This window comes from Bidens hawaiensis, unplaced genomic scaffold, assembly GCF_021521415.1.
Source record: "Bidens hawaiensis isolate Kalapana, Puna unplaced genomic scaffold, B.hawaiensis_p1.1 tig00015906_1, whole genome shotgun sequence".
NCBI classification, from domain to species: Eukaryota; Viridiplantae; Streptophyta; class Magnoliopsida; order Asterales; family Asteraceae; genus Bidens; species Bidens hawaiensis.
In genome coordinates, this window is record NW_027492425.1 from 196,025 (window position 1) to 214,448 (window position 18,424).

Consider the following 18,424-nt stretch of genomic DNA (forward strand, 5'->3'; position numbering starts at 1 on the left):
GAAAGTCCTAACATGTATCCACGCATCATATCATGGCAAAGCAACCAAATATTCATCATACAACTTAACTTATGATCATTCAGTTCACGAGACAGATTCTGGCATGTACAAACTGATTTTATTCACAAAGAAAAGATTAAGGATAAATTCTACAAAATTTATCACAGTATGATATATGAATCAGGTTTCTCAGACAATTTTTATTATATTTTTCTCAAGTATAGAAAACTCACAATAATTCAACCATTACAGATAGGTACTAAGAGTTCAACAGATTGCGCAACAAAAACTAGTTTAATGGTTATATCAACTCATTAAACCAAATTATGTTAGACCAATTGGGTTATCTTTTAAACTCATAATACTAAGTTCCAGAAGTGGAACCAACCTGTTTGGGTTTGGGTTGTAAAGAGTATTAGGTTGAAGATGGTGATGATAACATACACCTTATACACAGTCAGCCGCCACGTAGACGTTCCACGTAATATGATATTTGACAGCTGGGATGGCCACGTCAGACAAAGACTAACGGAGTTAACATCCGTTAGTCGTGGCCCGTTAAAAACAGATGCACAAGTAGTTGGTACTGCCAGCAGGCAAGTGTAAAGTTGGGATGTATATTTACCAATAGGCCATAGTTTAGATTGTTTAAAACCAATTTTCCTTATTTTAATAAAATTAGATCTAACATAAAGCTTTAGCTAATTGTCAAGTATTTAAAAAAACACTCCCAAATCATTTTAAGATGGATAAGATTCAATATAATGAACATAATAAAAAAATGTATTTTTATAATACTCTTGTATAAGGTGTGCAAACAAACGAGTTGCAGGTGAGCTACTTGATCTCGGATTGACAAAAATATCGAAATAAGCCAAACTTTAATGACTTTAAGCCGAGTTAGAGCCTCAAATAAAGCATGTTTTGCTTTGAAGCCTAAGCTTGAGCTTTGTGTGAGAAACTTGTTTAGGCTTGTCGAGCCTTAATGAACCTAATGCATTTTTAAATTTTAGTTCTTTCGGGTTTCTATATATCATGCTCAACTAAGTTTTTCTCAAAATATATATATATATTTTAAATGTATATAAATTAACTAATCAACAATAAACGAGTCAAACTTAAATTTAAAAAAACTCGCGCGCAAAAAAAGAGCTTTAAACAAGTCAAGCTCAAGCTCAAGCTCAAGCTCAAGCTCAAGCCTCATAAATTAAAACGACTCAGACTCGAGCTCGACCTCGGCTGAGCTCGTTTACACCCAACAATAAGCATATAACCCTTGGTCTCCAAGAAACTTTGCACTGGTTTTCAGAATTGCGTAATCGGAGACCATGGCATCCACCCTGCTCCGCCTCACAAGGTCCGTCATCCCATTCCGTCCACCGTCACCCATACGTCTACCCACCATTCACACCACACGTCAGCATTCGGTCAACACAAGTCAAACAAGACCCTTTTCATCTCCGTCGGACAACACACCACCAAAACGTACTAATTCTCTTCTTAACCTCCAATAATATTTCAATGCTTGTTATTTAAATGCTTTAATTTTCAATTTCAGCCACATTTGAATTTGATCTACCATTTCTAGCGTATCAAATGGACATAATGTCAGGAGTTCCATCAATGCTGTTAACTCTGGTCAACGATGAAGAGTTGACCGTACACATCCCTGGAATGGAGAAGTTGGAGACTGATGACGGCCCGTGCGTGATATTACAAATGCCGGGTTTACCAGTACCGAAAGGCGAATATCAGGCGGTTGCTCATAATACGGTTGTTGAAGATGATACTATGCTCATGTCCTATAAAACCAGTAAAGAAACCTACCTTGCGGCTGTCAAATTACCCGAGAATGTCGACCCGGTCGGTAGAATGAATGGGTTGATTTCCAAGGGAATGGTGAAGTTAACCTTTCCGTATCTGAAAAACACTGATTTTGTTCACACACCTGTTAAAATCGTTCGCCCTACGCCTTATTGTGGTAATTACTGTCCCAATAATATCTTAGGTAGAATTGGTAATTGGGTCGGGCTGGTTTGGGTTGGAACGGGTCAGCTCAAAAAAGGGTTAATTTGGTTCAGGTCGATAGGCAACGGGTTTGGGTTAAAACGAGATGGTTTAAAAAATTGTCTTTTGAAGTTACTGTACATTTTTGAAATTTAAAAATAGGCTCGTTGAACCTCAACGAGCTTGAACGGACTTCAATTCTTCACGTACAAGGCTCGAGCTCGGCTCGTTTAGAGCTTTTAATTGATCCAATCTCGAGTGGATTCCATGCGGGTCGGCTCGTTTGCACTCCTATTAAGTATCTTAGGATCTTTTAGAATTGAAACTATACAGTTATATACTTACATTGTGAATGGTTACTTTCAGATGCGTTTGATCGATCAGATCTAGGAAGGAAACTGTGTGAAGTAATAGCTCACTCGGTTGTGAAGAGTAAGTCGTTCACTGCGTATAAGAAGGATACGGGGGAAAGCATATACATAAAAGGGAATCTGCCGGGGGTGGAGAAAAATGTGGTAAATAAGGAAGGTTTGTGTGTGTCGTTGAACATGCCCGGGTTTGAGATAGAGGATGTGGAGTCGGGTTTTGAGTATGATACTTTGATCATTGAAGGAAAACGGGAGAACAAGCATTATATCGCGGGGATACGTGTGCCAGAGGGTTTTAAGAGGGAGATGCAAGATGGGTTGTATAAGGTGACTCTTCCCCATGTTGATGTTAACAGGCTTGCGTTCAGGACGTATCGCTAGATAACTTTTGCATATGGTTGCTAACTATATATATATATATATATATATATATATATATATATATGCTAATGTTAGTTTTAAATCTAAGAAACAATGAATCAGTTATGACTTAACTAGCTTGTAAGAAGTTGCATCCAAGTGACCTCAATTCATCTTGTGAGTTGTGAGGCTTATTAGGGTCCTGGCCTTTTGTGTACTAACTAATGGATGAATATAATAGATATGTAAGAAGTGGGTTACTATTTTGATCACTATTGTAACATTTCTCTTCCTTTAGTTAACTGGGCTGATTTGACTTTTTGAGGTCAAACAGGCATCAGTTTCCTTTTACTGTTACACTGATAGAAGTCTAATGGTTCTATTAACATCAAATCTAACAACAGATAACAGTTTATAATTATTCTCAGAGAGGGTTAATGAGCTGGTTAGTTTAAAACCGGTGATTTTTTACAGGTCAAAATAGGATGTATTGACCCCATGCAAAATTATTGTAGGTATCAAGAACAAAAAATCCATTATTACAATAAAAGATCAATGTTTTTCTAAGTAAAATGACTTGAAGGGTTATGACCTATACAACGTTCATTTATGATTTTTGTATCTTTTTAGCGCCATATTGGTGAACTAAATTGTTTTATTTAGATGCTGGTTATGAATTATGACCTATCACTATTTCTATAATTGTATAAAGCTCTCAGGCCAATTTGAAAACTTTAGTTAGAGGTGAAAAAGTCAAACTATGTTAAATTTGAAAGTGTTCAAAGTCTATTTTAGCCTCCTGATTAGTTTCAGATTTAGATTAAGATTTCATTTTGTAATCATAAATGGAACACATGAAAAATCTTACGAATTGGACAAAAAAGTGTTTTCCAGACAACTTGGCTACATGTACAAGCCAAACCTGTTTGACAAGTTACCCAACATGTTAGACTGCTCCTCTACACAATATTGGCAACCAGAGATCAAAATTAAATACAAAGACGAGTAACACAATGTTAAATGTGTATTAACGGCCGGAATATCATCAAAATATCATACATTTATGAGTAACACAAACTAACCATTATTCTTGAACATCCACTATGTACTAGGATCTAGATAAAACCACACGTTGACTTACAAACTTGAAATTTGTAATACAAATTGTTTTTTTTTTATTGTGAGAAGGTTACAACATTCTGGAACTAGCTATAACTAATGAACTTATAGTATGCCTATGCAGAAAATAACGTAAGAGATTGGGAACATAACAAAAAACTACTTATCCGTATAGTTCGTTATTAGTTATACACTTATACCTATGCATATACTTTTAATTTATTAAATTATTTATACGTCATTCGTCATTTGTCTTTTTAAACCCATTCAACCATTGGACCAGACCAATAAGGCAGACTGTAAGACAGTCGGTTCAATGACATTTATGGTAATGAATACATTAGCCTAACATCTGCTACGAATGTTAAGCTAACAAGATGTAGAGAGATATTGCCAAATCATTGGTAATCGATTTATGATATATGTGGCAGTCTGTATACATTCACCTATGAATCTTCGAAACATAGGTGAATGAGTTGTTTCAAGAAGACGTTGATGTTTGTGTTCCACCACTGTGTGAGATGAGGGAATATTTCGATCTCCGTTATTTACTTGGTAAACCTTAATATAGCACAAAGTCAAGAGGTGAAATAGGAAACGTGCCTAACAAACCTAACAAACTGATAAATACAAACTACAAGATAATACAATTAATATAATTATAATAAACCAATAATATCTCAAGATATTATTGGTTAGCACTCCCCCGCACTGTGAGCCGTAGTTGACCTAAGGCACAACCATAATCGAAAATGGATGAATAATTGCTTCTGCAGGCCCTTAGTAAAAATATCTGGATATTGATAGTCAGCGGGAATATGTAACACACGTACGTCTCTGATTCTAACTTTGTCGTGGACAAAATGGATGTCAAGCTCAACGTGCTTAGTTCGTTGGTGTTGTATCAGGTTCTCAGAGAGGTATACGGCGGAGATGTTATCACAATATACAATAGTGGCATCGCGTACAGGGATATGAAGTTCAAGCAGAAGGTTTCAGACCCAACTTGTTTCAGCTACTGTGTTTGTGACTCCCCTATATGGTCAGTTGTCATTTGGAAGACCAGGAAATTAGATTGCTGCCAAGAAAGACACAGTATCCGGACGTTGACCGGCTAAAGTAGGGACAACCACCCCAATCCGTGTTGGAATAAGCGGTAAGTTTAAAGGACTTGGATGGTGAAATTTGAAGGCCACAGTGTAACGTACCTTTAACGTATTGAAGGATACGTTTCAGAAACTGAAGATGCGGCTCCCTTGGATCATGCATAAAAAAGGCATATTTATTGTACCGCGTATGCACGATCGGGTCTAGTAAAAGTGAGGTGTTGCAAAGCTCCTGCAAGACTTTGATACATAGAAGGATCGGTGACCGGGGGGGCAATGGTGGCACTTAGCTTGGAACCAATTTCAACAGGGGTGGTAATGGGTTTGCAATTTGACATGTCTGCCCTTGATAAAATATCCACAACATATGTGGTTTGAGACAAAAATAAATTGTGGTTCTTCCTTTCAACAGTGATGCCAAGGAAATGGTGAAGCGAGCCTAGATCGCGCATCTTGAATTATGAGGATAACAACTTGATATGTCATCTACGTAAAGTAAAATATACGCCATTTGGTTCCCATGTTTGTAGATGAGTAGTGATGTGTCTCAAACGCTACTTTTGAAACCACACTTTGTAAGGAAACCAACAAAACAGTGGTACCATGCTCTTGGAGCTTGCTTCAAGGCGTAGAGTGATTTTATCAATTTGCAAACATATTTTGGCGTAGTGGCATTTACAAAACCTGGTGCCTGAAACATATAAATAGTTTCCTTCAAATTTCCATGTAGAAGTGCGTTTTCGACGTCTAATTGGTGAATCGATCATGATCGAGAGACGACCAAACTGCAAACCCCCCGAATTGTTGTGGGCTTGATAACCAGACTAAACGTATCCTCACAAGCGATGCCTACTGTTTGACTTTTACCATTCACAACTAGTCGAGCCTTATATTGCTCCAATGTACCATCTGATTTATATTTATGCTTAAACAACCACATGCATTGGATAATCGGAGCATCGACAGGTCTCGAAATTAATTCCCATGTATTAATTTCCAATATAGCTTTTTCGTTAGACATGGCATTTTTCCAGTTTGGATCGTTTAATGAGGCTAGGTGGGACTTGGGCAACAGAGAGATGTGATTGGTATTTAGATTGAGTGGGACACGTGGTTTGGTGGAGCCAGTTTGGGATCGTGTGACCATATGGTGAGTGGGAAGAGGTTGTGGTGGGGGTGACGAAGGTGAGGATGGGGTGTAGGAAAGGTATTGGAATCGGATGTGGGTGTGTATTGCGGTTTTGTTCGATTGTCAGTGGAGTTGGAAGTTGGCTGAAAGGTATTGGTCTGGGCTGGTGTAGTGAGTTCGGCCAGTGTAGAAGTGTGAATAGGGGTAGAGAGCTGGGCTGGTGAAGTAGAAGAGTGTGTGGTTTGAGAAGATTGCATTTTTGGGCTGTTAAGATTCGGTTTAGGTGGGCCGGTTTGTGGATTTATAGCTGGGCTTTGGGAGAATGATAATGGTTGGGTGAAGAGTGTTGGAGATGGATCAATGAATGAATGTCGGGGGTGGGTGGGGTGTAAATGGAAACTATTTTTTCATCAAACGTGACGTGCCGAGAATATATTGTTTTGCCCGGGGCAATTTCTAAGCATTGATAGCCATAATAATTTGTTTGGTACCCGAGGAAAATGCATAGGAAGGTACGAGGTTCAAGTTTGTTGGTATGGGTCGCGTAGTGTTTGGGTAGCAAGCACAACCGAACACATGAAGGTGTTTATAAGTTGGTTCACGAAGATATAGAGCGGATGTTGGGAATCGATTTTGGAGAGGTGGGGTGGGAAGAGCATTATGTACATAAGAAGCCATGTGAAGAGATTCAACCCAAAAACGTGGAAGGGTGTGAAGCATGAATTAATAATGTAAACATAATCTCGTTTAGACGGCGAATCATCCGTTCGTATTTAACGTTTTGTTGAGATGTATGTGGGCATGAGAAACATAATTGAGTGATTATTTATTCCCCGCCCATATGATATTAGAAAGATTGTATTTTTATTCTTTAGCCAGGAACACTCTCAACTAAAGAAAAAATGTTACCCACCACTCTCAACTAAAAGATACCACATTAGCAAGCTAACTAACGGGGTTAGTGCTTGTTAAGTTCGGGAGTGCCTAAAAAAAGAAGGTGAAAGTTGAGAGTAGTAGGTAACATTTCTTTAGTTGAGAGTGTTTTCAGCAAAATAATGAAAATTACGAGTATATAAATCCAATAACCCTGATTAAAATTTCCACATACTCTCGTTCATGCTTCATGGATTTATACATAGCACATATCCACATGAGTATTTAATCACACAATTTCCTTTTGTTACTACTTACTACCACCATTTTAGTGTAGCCATTAATATAACTTGATTGTAGTTCTAACTCGTTGATTGTGTTTATGATCTCTCCATCTCATGTTTGGTATAATTGCATCAATTATGCTTTGCTTTTCCCATAACCTACAAAACAATAAAAACTAAAAACCTAGAATATTTTGTAGTAATTTCCTACATTAAACAAGCATATAATTTGCAATACAGTGTACCGATCACGATTCTATTTCGTGAAAGCACTCAAATCCAACTTTAAACCCCATTTTCTTTAAAAATCGGGTTATATCTAAGGCACATCTTGTGTTTTGTAGCAGTGTGATCTGGTGATCAGTAAGCCACTTATTATACACATTAAATCAGAGTTAAATTAAGTTTGTTAATTTCGTGTTACATAAAAAAAAATTGCTAAGTAAACAATAAACGAGTAGACATAAATATCAAATTTGTAAATTAACTAACGAGATAAGTTCAAGGTATAGATACATAACTCAAACGCTCTTAAGTTAAACAAATAAAGGTCAAGATCCTTCAACAATCGTAGATCTTAAAAAGACCAGAAACCTAAACAAGATGATTTAAAAGAGAAGTGCAAGAAAGGTGAAATTAGTGGAAATCAATTTCAGTTGTGGGGGAGGCTCGATGCAGCTTCAATAACTTCCTAGCAAACGTCATCTGTTCACAGGAGGACAGAAAACAATAAATAAAAAGAACGAACACAATAAATAAAAGAGAAATCTGCAATTTGCCTCCCAGGGTTATATCGTCGCTGGATAGATTAACCACTGAAAACGAAATTGCGAAGGTTCTGTCACTGTGAAATTTGGGCGGGGCAGTATGTGCCCTTCCGTTAAATATTTTTGTTAATGACCGTTGAGATGGAGGGTGTTTTAGACTTTTTACAAATAGAATTTCGGCGGGTCACAGTCTGTGCCATTCTATTTGTTATTTTTTTTAAAAGCTTGGAAAAACCAGCTTGCCGGGAAAAATGACAGTCCAACCACCGGGTATTATCTTCTTCCTCCTTCCTTCATACTCTTTCCCCCTTCTCCACCCATCCTTCCTTCTTTCCTTACCCATCTTAATTTCCTCCACACTTTATATATATATATATATATATACCTCCACCTCCTTAGACAACAACACCATCACCGATCACCAACACCGACCCCGTTCGACACCGACACCGACACCGACGCCTCCATCCGACGCCGACACCATCACCTTCGCCATCCGACAACATCACTGACGCCACCACCGCCGTACCTTCACCTTCACTTCACAATGGTTTTGGTGTTGGTTATTAGGTTCAATTGGTTATTCGGAGTCACGCTAGGATTGAGTCTCCGAATCCGGATTCAGATTCGGAGAATTTCCGTTCGTTTGGTTGTTACGTTCGCCGATGAAGCCCGGTTGGCCTTCCGTAGAAGGTGGAATCTTGACCCACTTCTCCTTCCGTAGTGTTCGGGGTCGACACGTAACATGTAAAATCTCGAAGTTTATAATTCGGGTGTTTTGATATATGTGTTTATGTATTGTGTTTGTGTAATATATATAAAAGAATGTTTGTGTTCGGGCTCAGGTTTGGGGTTTACTAAAAAACGGCCCGATTTGTCGTTTTCGGGCGTAAAGTTTACTAGAAAACGACCCGTTTCGTTTTTTGAGTGAAAATTACAATAAAAAACGAGCCGTTTCGTTGTTTTCGGGGAAAAAGTTTACTAACAACGACCCGTTTCGTTGTTTTTGAGCGAAAATTACAATAAAAAACGAGCCGTTTCATTGTTTTCGGGCGAAAAGTTTACTAAAAAACGAGTCGTTTCGTTGTTTTCAGGCGAAAAGTTTACTAAAAAACGACACTTTTCGTTGTTTTCGGGCGAAAAGTTTACTAAAAAACGGCCCGTTTCGTTGTTTTCGGGAGAAAAGTTTACTAAAAAACGAGTCATTTCGTTGTTTTCGGACGAAAAGTTTACTAAAAAACGAAACTTTTCGTCGTTTTCGAGCGAAAAGTTTACTAAAAAACGAGTCGTTTCGTTGTTTTCGGACGAAAAGTTTACTAAAACCGACACTTTTCTTTGTTCTCGGACGAAAATTTTACTAAAAAACGGCCCGTTTCGTTGTTTTTGGACGAAAAGTTACTAAAAAACGAGTCGTTTAGTTGTTTTCGGGCGAAAAGTTTAATAAAAAACGGCTCGTTTCGTCGTTTTCGGGCGAAAATTTTAATAAAAAACGGCCATTTTCGTTGTTTTCGGACGAAAAGTTACCAAAAAACGAGTCGTGTCGTTTTTGAGCGAAAAGTTTACTAAAAAACAAATTCGTTAAAGTTTTTTACAAAAAAAATGGTTTAAAAAAATGGTGAAAATTTACTAAAAAACTTTCAGTTAAATATTTGGTTCAGTTCAAATGGTGAATATATATTCATATTGTATAAATATATCACATGTTAGTTCAGTCCAAATGGTTGGTGTTGTATGTTGTTAAACCATGGGTCGGGGGTTCGAACCCCATCCTTTACACGATATTGGATATTTGGTTTTAGAATTAATTATTGGCTTAAATGGTCATTTCAACGTTTTTTGGTCAGTCAACTGACGCAAGGGCACAAACTGCCCCGCCCAAATTTCACAGTGGCAGAACCTTCGCAATTTCGTTTTCAGTGGTTAATCCATCCAGCGACGATATAACCCTGGGAGGCAAATTGCAGATTTCTCTATATAAAAAGAACATGCACCAGATATCTAACGTATTTCAGTACGAATGTACGATGACCTAAGTCCACGGGCAGAAACTAGGGTTGGTATTTTATTGAGTGTAGTACATGTTGAGTTTATATATACAAATTTAATTAAGGTTAGACCCTCAGTATGATAATCAATAAGAAGCACGCACAACCGGGCCCACAACGTTAGGGTCGGCCAAACCCTTGTTTTGTGCCATCTACTAACCGCCTTGGTCCAAACTGTGGATCGAGGCCTACTAGGTATATATTTTCAGTTATATCGAATATGAATATTTTCGATAACGAATATAAAATCATGCCAAGTGGTTTTTTTTCTACTCTCTCTTTTCCCCTATGAATCAACCATTTTTGGTCACAATTAAGTTTCTATTACTATCCACAATAAAAGCCGGAGCAAAAGTCTAGGCACCGCCTTTGTCGACATACCACGACCTCATTCGTCGATGTCTCACGTTTGAACACTCCCACCAGAAACTTGGACCATACCAAATTTATACTCTTTTCATTACTTTGACTGTAACATATTAAATGAACTCGAGTAAAATAAGATCGAGGCGAGTTATAAATAAACAATTGTGAAATGATGGCTTGTTCATGGTCTAGGCCAAACCGTAAATACATTGCTAGTAACTGTTTATGATCATTAATATTAAAACGTTTAACATATTAATTAACTTTCATCAATTTCAGGAACCAAATTATGTTACTTTTGTGCAAACTATTGGACTACATGTGTAATTGACTTTTAAAGCATACTTCATTCTGTGAACCTTTAAACTCTATAAGCATTGCCCTTCGAAGCTGCAAACCGCCCCATTGTATTAAAGTATACCTCTGGAATAAAATAAATAAATAAAAAAAATTGTGGGGGTTAGTCCATAAACTAACTAGTACTAAAAAAGTCACATAACAGCAACATCAATAAATAAGTTAAAAAGAACTAATACTCGAAATCAATTTGAGCTACAATGGAGGCTCGAGGGAGCTTCAATAACTTCATGGTAATCATCAACTGCTCACAAGGTGCTAGAACCCCACTGGGACGAATACGAATATTTTTTAAGAAAGAAGAACATGCGTGTAAGTACTTTATCAAACACATTTCATTCTCTGAACCGGAAAACCTGTAAATGCCACACTCTGAAGCGTCGTTTTGTTGTATTCCACCTATGGTATTGGTAATGGGTTAGAATCGTGCAAGAATAACCAACTAGTGTTCAAATGCGCAACTATATATATAACTATGAGATTACACAACAAACAATAAGATTGAAACTTACACATTGAATTACATGGATCTCAAGGGTTTGTAGATTCGGCGAGCTCCAAATCAACTCAAAAGCACATGATAAATTTATACGATTGCCTAAATCTATTCTAAATAATTGAAGAGCCTTGAGGGAGAGAAAGGGGGTGGAGAACCTTTTAGCACCGCCTTCTGTCAACTATACAAAAGTGGAATAAAAAAAATAATGAGACTATAAAGTAAACTTAAATGACACAACTTAGCATTAAGTACCTTGAAATCAAGTTCCAAAAAAAGCTCTTGAAGTTTTGAAAATGAACCCAAAAGCTCAAAGATAATGTTTGAACTTATTGTCGTTGTAATGTCACGTTCACTCAAGGATAAATATAACATTTTGAGATTTTTAAGGTTTGCAATCTCAACTAATTTTACTTTGCCGGGACAACTCAATTTCAAATTCTCAAACAAGGGACACATGGTAATAAACTCTCCAAGCTCACTCTTTACTCCACCAAAAGACATCTCTAACAGGGCCGGCCCGTTAGTTTTAGTAACCAAAGCTAGGGCTTTGGGCCCCCAATTTGTTTTAAAAAAATAAAGTTTGTATATATTAATTACATTTAATGACTTAAACATGTTATTGTTGTGGTTGGGTGGTTAGAGACTCGTTTTGGTTTATTTAAGCTTGTTCCATTGATTCATCAATTGTATATTTGTTTCTACTTCTTTCAAGTTTTTTTTTTTAACAATTTGGTTTATTTAAGCTTGTTCCATTGATTCATCAATTGTACATTTGTTTCTACTTCTTTCTACAACATGGTTTCTTTCACCCCAAAAGATTAATCAAAAACCAACTTTTTATGGAATTAAATAATAATAATTTCTATCTCGACATTATATTCAATATATATATGAAATATTGAATGTGAACTCTTTAACTGTTATCATTTTTTAAAAGTTCTTTATGTACTTATGTCTCACTCCAATTCAAAGTTCTCTTCAATTCACAATATTATACACACCAATGCAAGATAAAATAAAATATAGGAAAGAGCCCCGTATTTTCACTTCGCTTTGGGCCTCTAAAATGGATGGGCCGGCCCTGATCTCTAAGCTCAAAAGGTTTGGAAAACCATGAAAAGTAAGCGGAGGAGGATTGAAACAACAATTATAAAGTTTAAGATGCTCCAACTTTAAACAAGAAAAAAAATGGGTGGGCAACTTAAATGGTCTTGCACTCAAATATTGCACAAGAGTGAGGTCCTTAATTCCTTTTCTTGACAAGAACAAAATCAAGTGACAAACATATTCATCATCGAAGGACACACTTTGTTATGGTACCATTAAGATGAAGAAAAAGCCTCCTTGTAATGCTCTCACCAACTACTTGCACTCAACTACTTGTATTGCCTTTTGTTTTTGATAAATATTTAACGAAGTTCTCACCAATAACGAGTTGGCTAAGCATATTCCACTTAAACCTCTAGTTTCTCGACAAGATAACATTCCTCACAGCATCTTGTAATGGCAACCGATCCAGAATATTAGTTATCACGTTATCTGACATGTTCCTAATGAAATCTTCCGGTGCAAGCTTGGGTGATTTATTTGTCCAGTTAACCAGTTCCATTATTCTAACAAGAAGACACATATATTATAAACATAAGCCAATTATCAAATAAATATGGCACATAAACCCTAGTTTCATAAACCTTAAGATGAGGAAAATATACTGTCACAATGATTAAGTAAGAGTAATCATATTCTAAGTTTCTGACCTTAAAATTTGAAATCGTTTCGGACGAGTAACGAAAACTTTCACGCAGTCGAAGGATAGAAAAAAGGTTAGGTATATTTGTTTTGGAGGTTAAAACCTAATATATAAGGGAAAACTTTAGTATACAAAATATCATGTGTTAGTTTTTAAGGAAATATAATATTTTATTTATAGTGGGATATATGATTATAGTAATGATTAGTATTCTAATATATATTCCCTCGATTTGGTTTAAATGATTAACCACGGGGCTTAAGCAATTTGTGCTCATGGTTAGGACTTTATGAGGACTGAATCGAACTGGACGAGACCTTGTCTGTGTTCGTCCATTAAGGTTTTGTCGGATAAACGGGCGGTTCACAAACACTTTACCGAACAAAAGTTCGTGTTCATTCATTAAGGAATTGAGTTTGCCCGTGTCCGTTCATTAGTATTGTAAACAGCCGCTACCAGTCACTAATGAATAAAGGAAAACTAACAGACATTAATGGACAAAATTACACTAATGGACAACTAAACATACACGACTCCAACGAACAAACAAACATAAACAATTACATATTAATTCAAAAGGAATAATCAAAAATTCACATAAGTTCACTCACAAGATCAGAATTTCACCAGATAGTATCCATAAATATTTACCACTTAACCAAAACATGTACAGCTCGTTTATTAAACGAGTGTGACCGGGCGTAATCAAACGAGTTTTCTAATGGAAGAAAATGGTAAGAAAAACAAGGAAAACTTTTAATACCTTTCCGTTCCAATTTTTTTCCCAAAATAGACAAATTTGGAGAAAACTTTAAAAAATATCATCCAAACTTCCTTTAAATTCTTTACTTTCGTTTCCCATCTTTCACACTTGGAACACGAAGTTAAATAATAACTTTACCTTTAGTTTTACTCTTTTTTTTCTCTTCTTTGTTTCCTTTCTTCTCTTTTTATTTGTTTATTAATCTCGAGAACAGAGCGGTAGCGTTTGTAATTTTTATTCTCCTTAATAATATCAAAGTTAACAAGTTCATACCTCCATCTAGAAGAGAACCAATGCAAACATAAATGTAGAATGACAAACGAATATATCAAAAATATCAAAATGGATCAATATTCATATATAGGGCGGGGTATGGAGTATGAGATTTGTTTTAATAGGTTTCGTGGGTGTGAGGTGTGTATGATATTTGATATAACTAATACCTTATTCGATTTACTTAAAACATACATACCCGTATGTCCAAACCACACTGTAAATAACTATATAGGCATCATATAAGATATAATTATATTTTATAGAAACCATGAAGCCCAATTAGGTTTTTCACCAATATTAATATTTTAGCCGACATACTCTACGTTCATGCTTCATGTATTTATAGCTCATGTATTTATAGCACATGAATATTAATTTTAAACACACAATTTACTTTTGTTGCCACCACCATTTTAGTGCAACCATTTGAATATAACTTGATTCTTGTTGACATTAATAATTCATAACAGTGGCATGAAGTTATGACTCGTTGGTTATGTTTTATCCCTCCATCTAATGTTTGGTTTAACTGCATCGGTTATGCTTGGTTTTCCACAACCTACAATATGATAAAAAAAACTAACAAACATAGAAATGTTTTGTAGTAATATTCGTACATTTAACAAATAAATAATCTACTATACTACTATTAAAATAAGTTTTATATGACCACTTGGCCCCTTTCTATGGGGTCCAAGTAGGCACCATGTTAACAAATTTTCTATTATATCATGTAATACAATAATTTCTATCCATTAAAACGATTTTCTATTTACAGATAAACAACTAACTGAATTTATATCTTATATCATGCATATATAGTTATTTATAGTGTGGTTTGGATATACAAGTATGTATGTTTTAAGTAAATCGGATAAGGTATTACCTATATTAAATATCATACATGTCTCACACCTATGAAACCAAACCACACTGTAAATAACTATATAAGATATAAGAAAAAAGAAATTATAACCTTGCTCTAGCGGAATGAATTTTTTGGTGAATTTGAAATCCCCTGTTCCGACAGGTTGGTTTGATTTTGGTTTTGTGTATAAAATTTGTTGGGTTATATATGGGTTTATTTTAACTGGGTCTGACTTTTTACAAGACTTCAAATATAAACAAACAGAATAAAAAAAACCCGAATTAGTTTATGTGATGAAAAAGTCAAGTCGTTTATTTAAAATTGTTTGGCTTATGTTATTAATGTAAAATGACTAAAAAGGTAATACGTGAGGTAAACAGGGTTATGCTAAAAAATCCAAAACCTATTAAAAGGCCAAGTTTTTGTGGCTTATGAAAAACAATTTTTTAACCTTTTTAAAAGCCAAAATACCAAACACTTTTATCAATGTCAACCATTTTCTTTATTTATTGTTTTTTTTCAAAAACTAATAGGTCATTTCTAAACTCAATCTCAAAAACCTAAGTCTTTAACGGTCATTTTCAATGTGGTTTAATGGTAGGAAGTTTGGGTTTCTCAATGGAGACCAAAGTTCAATTCTCACTTACAACACTTTGGGGGACATAGGTGGCTTAACGAAGAAAGATCAGGATCTTTGTGATCTCCAGTTCGATCCTGAGGGCGTTCGGGTTCTACCACCAGTGGGCCTTCGGGCTGGTGGGGTTTTCCCGGAATTGGAGATCAACTGGAGGCGCTTAAGGGCTTCGTACGGCTGGCTGACCAGCTGACAGTTGTCTTTTTTCATTGGGTCATCTCGTACGGAGTACCTAAACATTCTATGTTTGTTGGTCGTTAAAAAAAACTCCTTAACTAGGTTATTTCAATTCTATGTTTTTTTGGTTAATTCGATTAAGTCTTGCAAACTAATCTAAAATAATTAAGGTATTCTAGGAGTGCGAATATGCAAACCCACTCGCGAGCTACTCGAGATAAGATTGATACAAAAAACTTGAACGAGTTGAGGCTTATGCAGTTTGTTCCTTAAATAAAGCTTATTTAGTTATCGAGCCCGAGCTTGAGCCTTGTATGAAAATATTATGTAGGATCGTTAAGCCTTAACGAGCCTTTTTATTTTGGAATTATGTTGATTAATTTAACAATGCACTCCCGAGCTTGAGCCAAGCTTTTCCTCGTTTAAAGTACTGCAACTAAGCTCGACATGATCTTAGGCTCGTTTAAGGCTTATCTCAATATATAAAAAAAAATAAAAAAAGTATATACAATAATTAATAAAGAGTAGGTGGGCCGAGCTCCAGCTTTAAAAAACAACTCAAGTGCCTAGTTTGAGTTTTCTAAAATATTTTGAAACGATCCGAGCCTGAGCACGAGCTCTCGTAAATCAAAGCAAGTCAATCTCGACTCCAATTGTTTACACCCTATCCCCCCTCCCAACCCAATCCCACCCACTCTTTTTTTTTCAAAAGTGGATAATAAAGAGAAAAAAAAGAGTGCTCGCTTTAGCATTCTAGAAAACTCCAAAAGGATTTATTCCTTACTCAAGTACTTATTACAAATCATCATATTACCATACCAAACACTTTTAATCTGAGTTTAAGCGAATGTTTGAAGTTCTTAAGTAAGAACATGTGAAGCAAAGTGGTTCTGATCAAAGCTGTAATACTAACCAGTTTCAGTCGTGCTAGAAGATATAACAAGTCATTACTAGGTCGTATATATGTCAGCTAAGCTAACTTCTCTTCTTTTAGCCTATACGAAGACCGTTAATTAAGTGTTTTGTATTAACTCATGTTTGATTAGATTGTGTGTGACCTTTCATTATTGTAAGTGTCACAAAAGAATCGGCTAACGCTATGCCAGCTAGTCCGGTGCGTCACTTTCTTATTAGAGTAAAGTGAGAATGATTAAAAACTTGTAACATAAAATTTAACATAATTTTGGAAATAAACAAGACATGTTATATATTGATAGGGTGTTGCTAAACGTACCCCCTCTTATAACATTTTTACTAAATATACACCCCCTAAAGTTATTAGATTAATTACTATTACCTCATAGCATTCTTTATATACATATTAGTCCCTATAACATTTTTTTCACTTAATAATCTCCACTACATATATCAAATTAAAAACTATCAAGTATTAATATTAATTTATTTTTTTAGTATTAATTTTGTAAATATTTAATATATCTTTTCTTTAATTTTAATAGTATATATATTTATAATATCCTTATTTTACCTCTTTATCTTTTACAAAACAAACCCTAAACCCGAAAACATAAACCTTAAACCCGAAAACCTAAACCCTAAACCCGAACTCTCAATCTAGTGCTCTGTATAAGCAGAACAGACATCTTTCATCAACATTAAAAAAACATCATCAATAACACAGCAAGACTACTTCAAACACGAGTACGACACGAAACATCAAAAACATCCAGTGCCACACAAGCAATCCAATATTTGCAAAATGTCCAAACTAAGAAACCAAACATCACCTTAATTCATACTAGACTAACAAACACGTGTTCATTTCTCCTTACACAATGAGCTCATAAATTCATAAAAGATAAGTTTAAAAGACCTAAAACTAATATAGATTGATATCAACATCCGGGTAGGTTCGTTGGAGCTTCAACAACTTCACAGCAAACAAAAACTTCTCGTCAGACTCTGCAGACGAGAGGGAGTGAATAACAAGTTTTTTTTCAGAAAACAGGAGCATGCATGTAAATCCCTAATCAAGTATACTTCATTCATTGAACCTTTCAAATCTTTAAACACCGAACTTTGAAGCTGCAAACCGCCCCCATTGTATTAAAGTATACCTCTGAAATAAAAATATTAAAAAAATTGTGGGGGTTAGTACAGAAACTAACTAGTACTAAAACAAGCCACATAACAGCAACAACAATAAATAAGTTAAAAAGAACTAATACTCGAAATCAATTTGAGCTACAGTGGAGGCTCGAGGGAGCTTCAATAACTTCATGGTAATCATCAACTGAGCACAAGGTGCTAGAGCCCCGCTGGGACGAATAAGAATACTTTTTAAGAAAGGAGAACATGCGAGTAAGTACTTTATCAAACACATTTCATTCTCTGAACCTGCAAAACAACCTGCAAGCACCACGCTTTGAAGCGCCGTTTTGTTGTATTCCACCTCTGGTATTGGTAATGTGTTAGAAACCTGCAAGAATAACCAACTAGTGTTCAAATGCGCAACTATATAACTATGAGATTACACAACAAACAGTAAGATTGAAACGTACACATGGAATTACATGGATCTCAAGGTTTTGTAGATTCGGCGAGCTCCAAATCAACTCAAAAGCAAATGATAAATTTATGCGATTGCCTAAATCTATTCTAAATAATCGAAGAGTCTTGAAGGAGAGAAAGGAGGTGGAGAACTTCTTTCTAGCA

At 35.7% G+C, this 18,424-nt stretch overlaps 1 protein-coding gene and 1 long non-coding RNA gene across 3 annotated transcripts in view; one reads left to right on the plus strand and one right to left on the minus strand.

Annotated features, from left to right (window-relative positions):
* The first annotated feature begins 1,215 nt into the window (after positions 1 to 1,215).
* LOC143550024 (uncharacterized) lies at positions 1,216 to 2,756 on the plus strand. The gene is made up of 2 exons (XM_077040764.1): positions 1,216 to 1,981; positions 2,374 to 2,756. Exons 1-2 carry the CDS (start codon positions 1,597 to 1,599, stop codon positions 2,754 to 2,756), a joined length of 768 nt encoding a protein of 255 aa, XP_076896879.1. The 5' UTR covers positions 1,216 to 1,596.
* Positions 2,757 to 17,324: 14,568 nt separating this feature from the next.
* The window catches only part of LOC143550013 (uncharacterized), a 39,445-nt gene continuing 38,345 nt past the window's right edge, over positions 17,325 to 18,424 (minus strand). The window contains exons 1-3 of one of the 2 annotated variants that reach the window (XR_013138254.1): positions 18,271 to 18,366; positions 17,938 to 18,188; positions 17,325 to 17,828 (exon numbers count right to left, since the gene is read on the minus strand). This is a non-coding gene — a long non-coding RNA (uncharacterized LOC143550013). Of the gene's footprint in view, positions 17,829 to 17,937; positions 18,189 to 18,270; positions 18,367 to 18,424 lie in introns of those variants that run through there. The other variant, XR_013138253.1, reaches the window with a different exon arrangement.

Coding starts and splice junctions, on each gene's coding strand:
- LOC143550024 (XM_077040764.1), top strand. CDS start 1,597: ATGGACATAATGTCAGGAGTTCCATCAATGCTGTTAACTCTGGTCAAC. Junction 1,982..2,373: donor TCGCCCTACGCCTTATTGTG/GTAATTACTGTC, acceptor GGTTACTTTCAG/ATGCGTTTGATCGATCAGAT.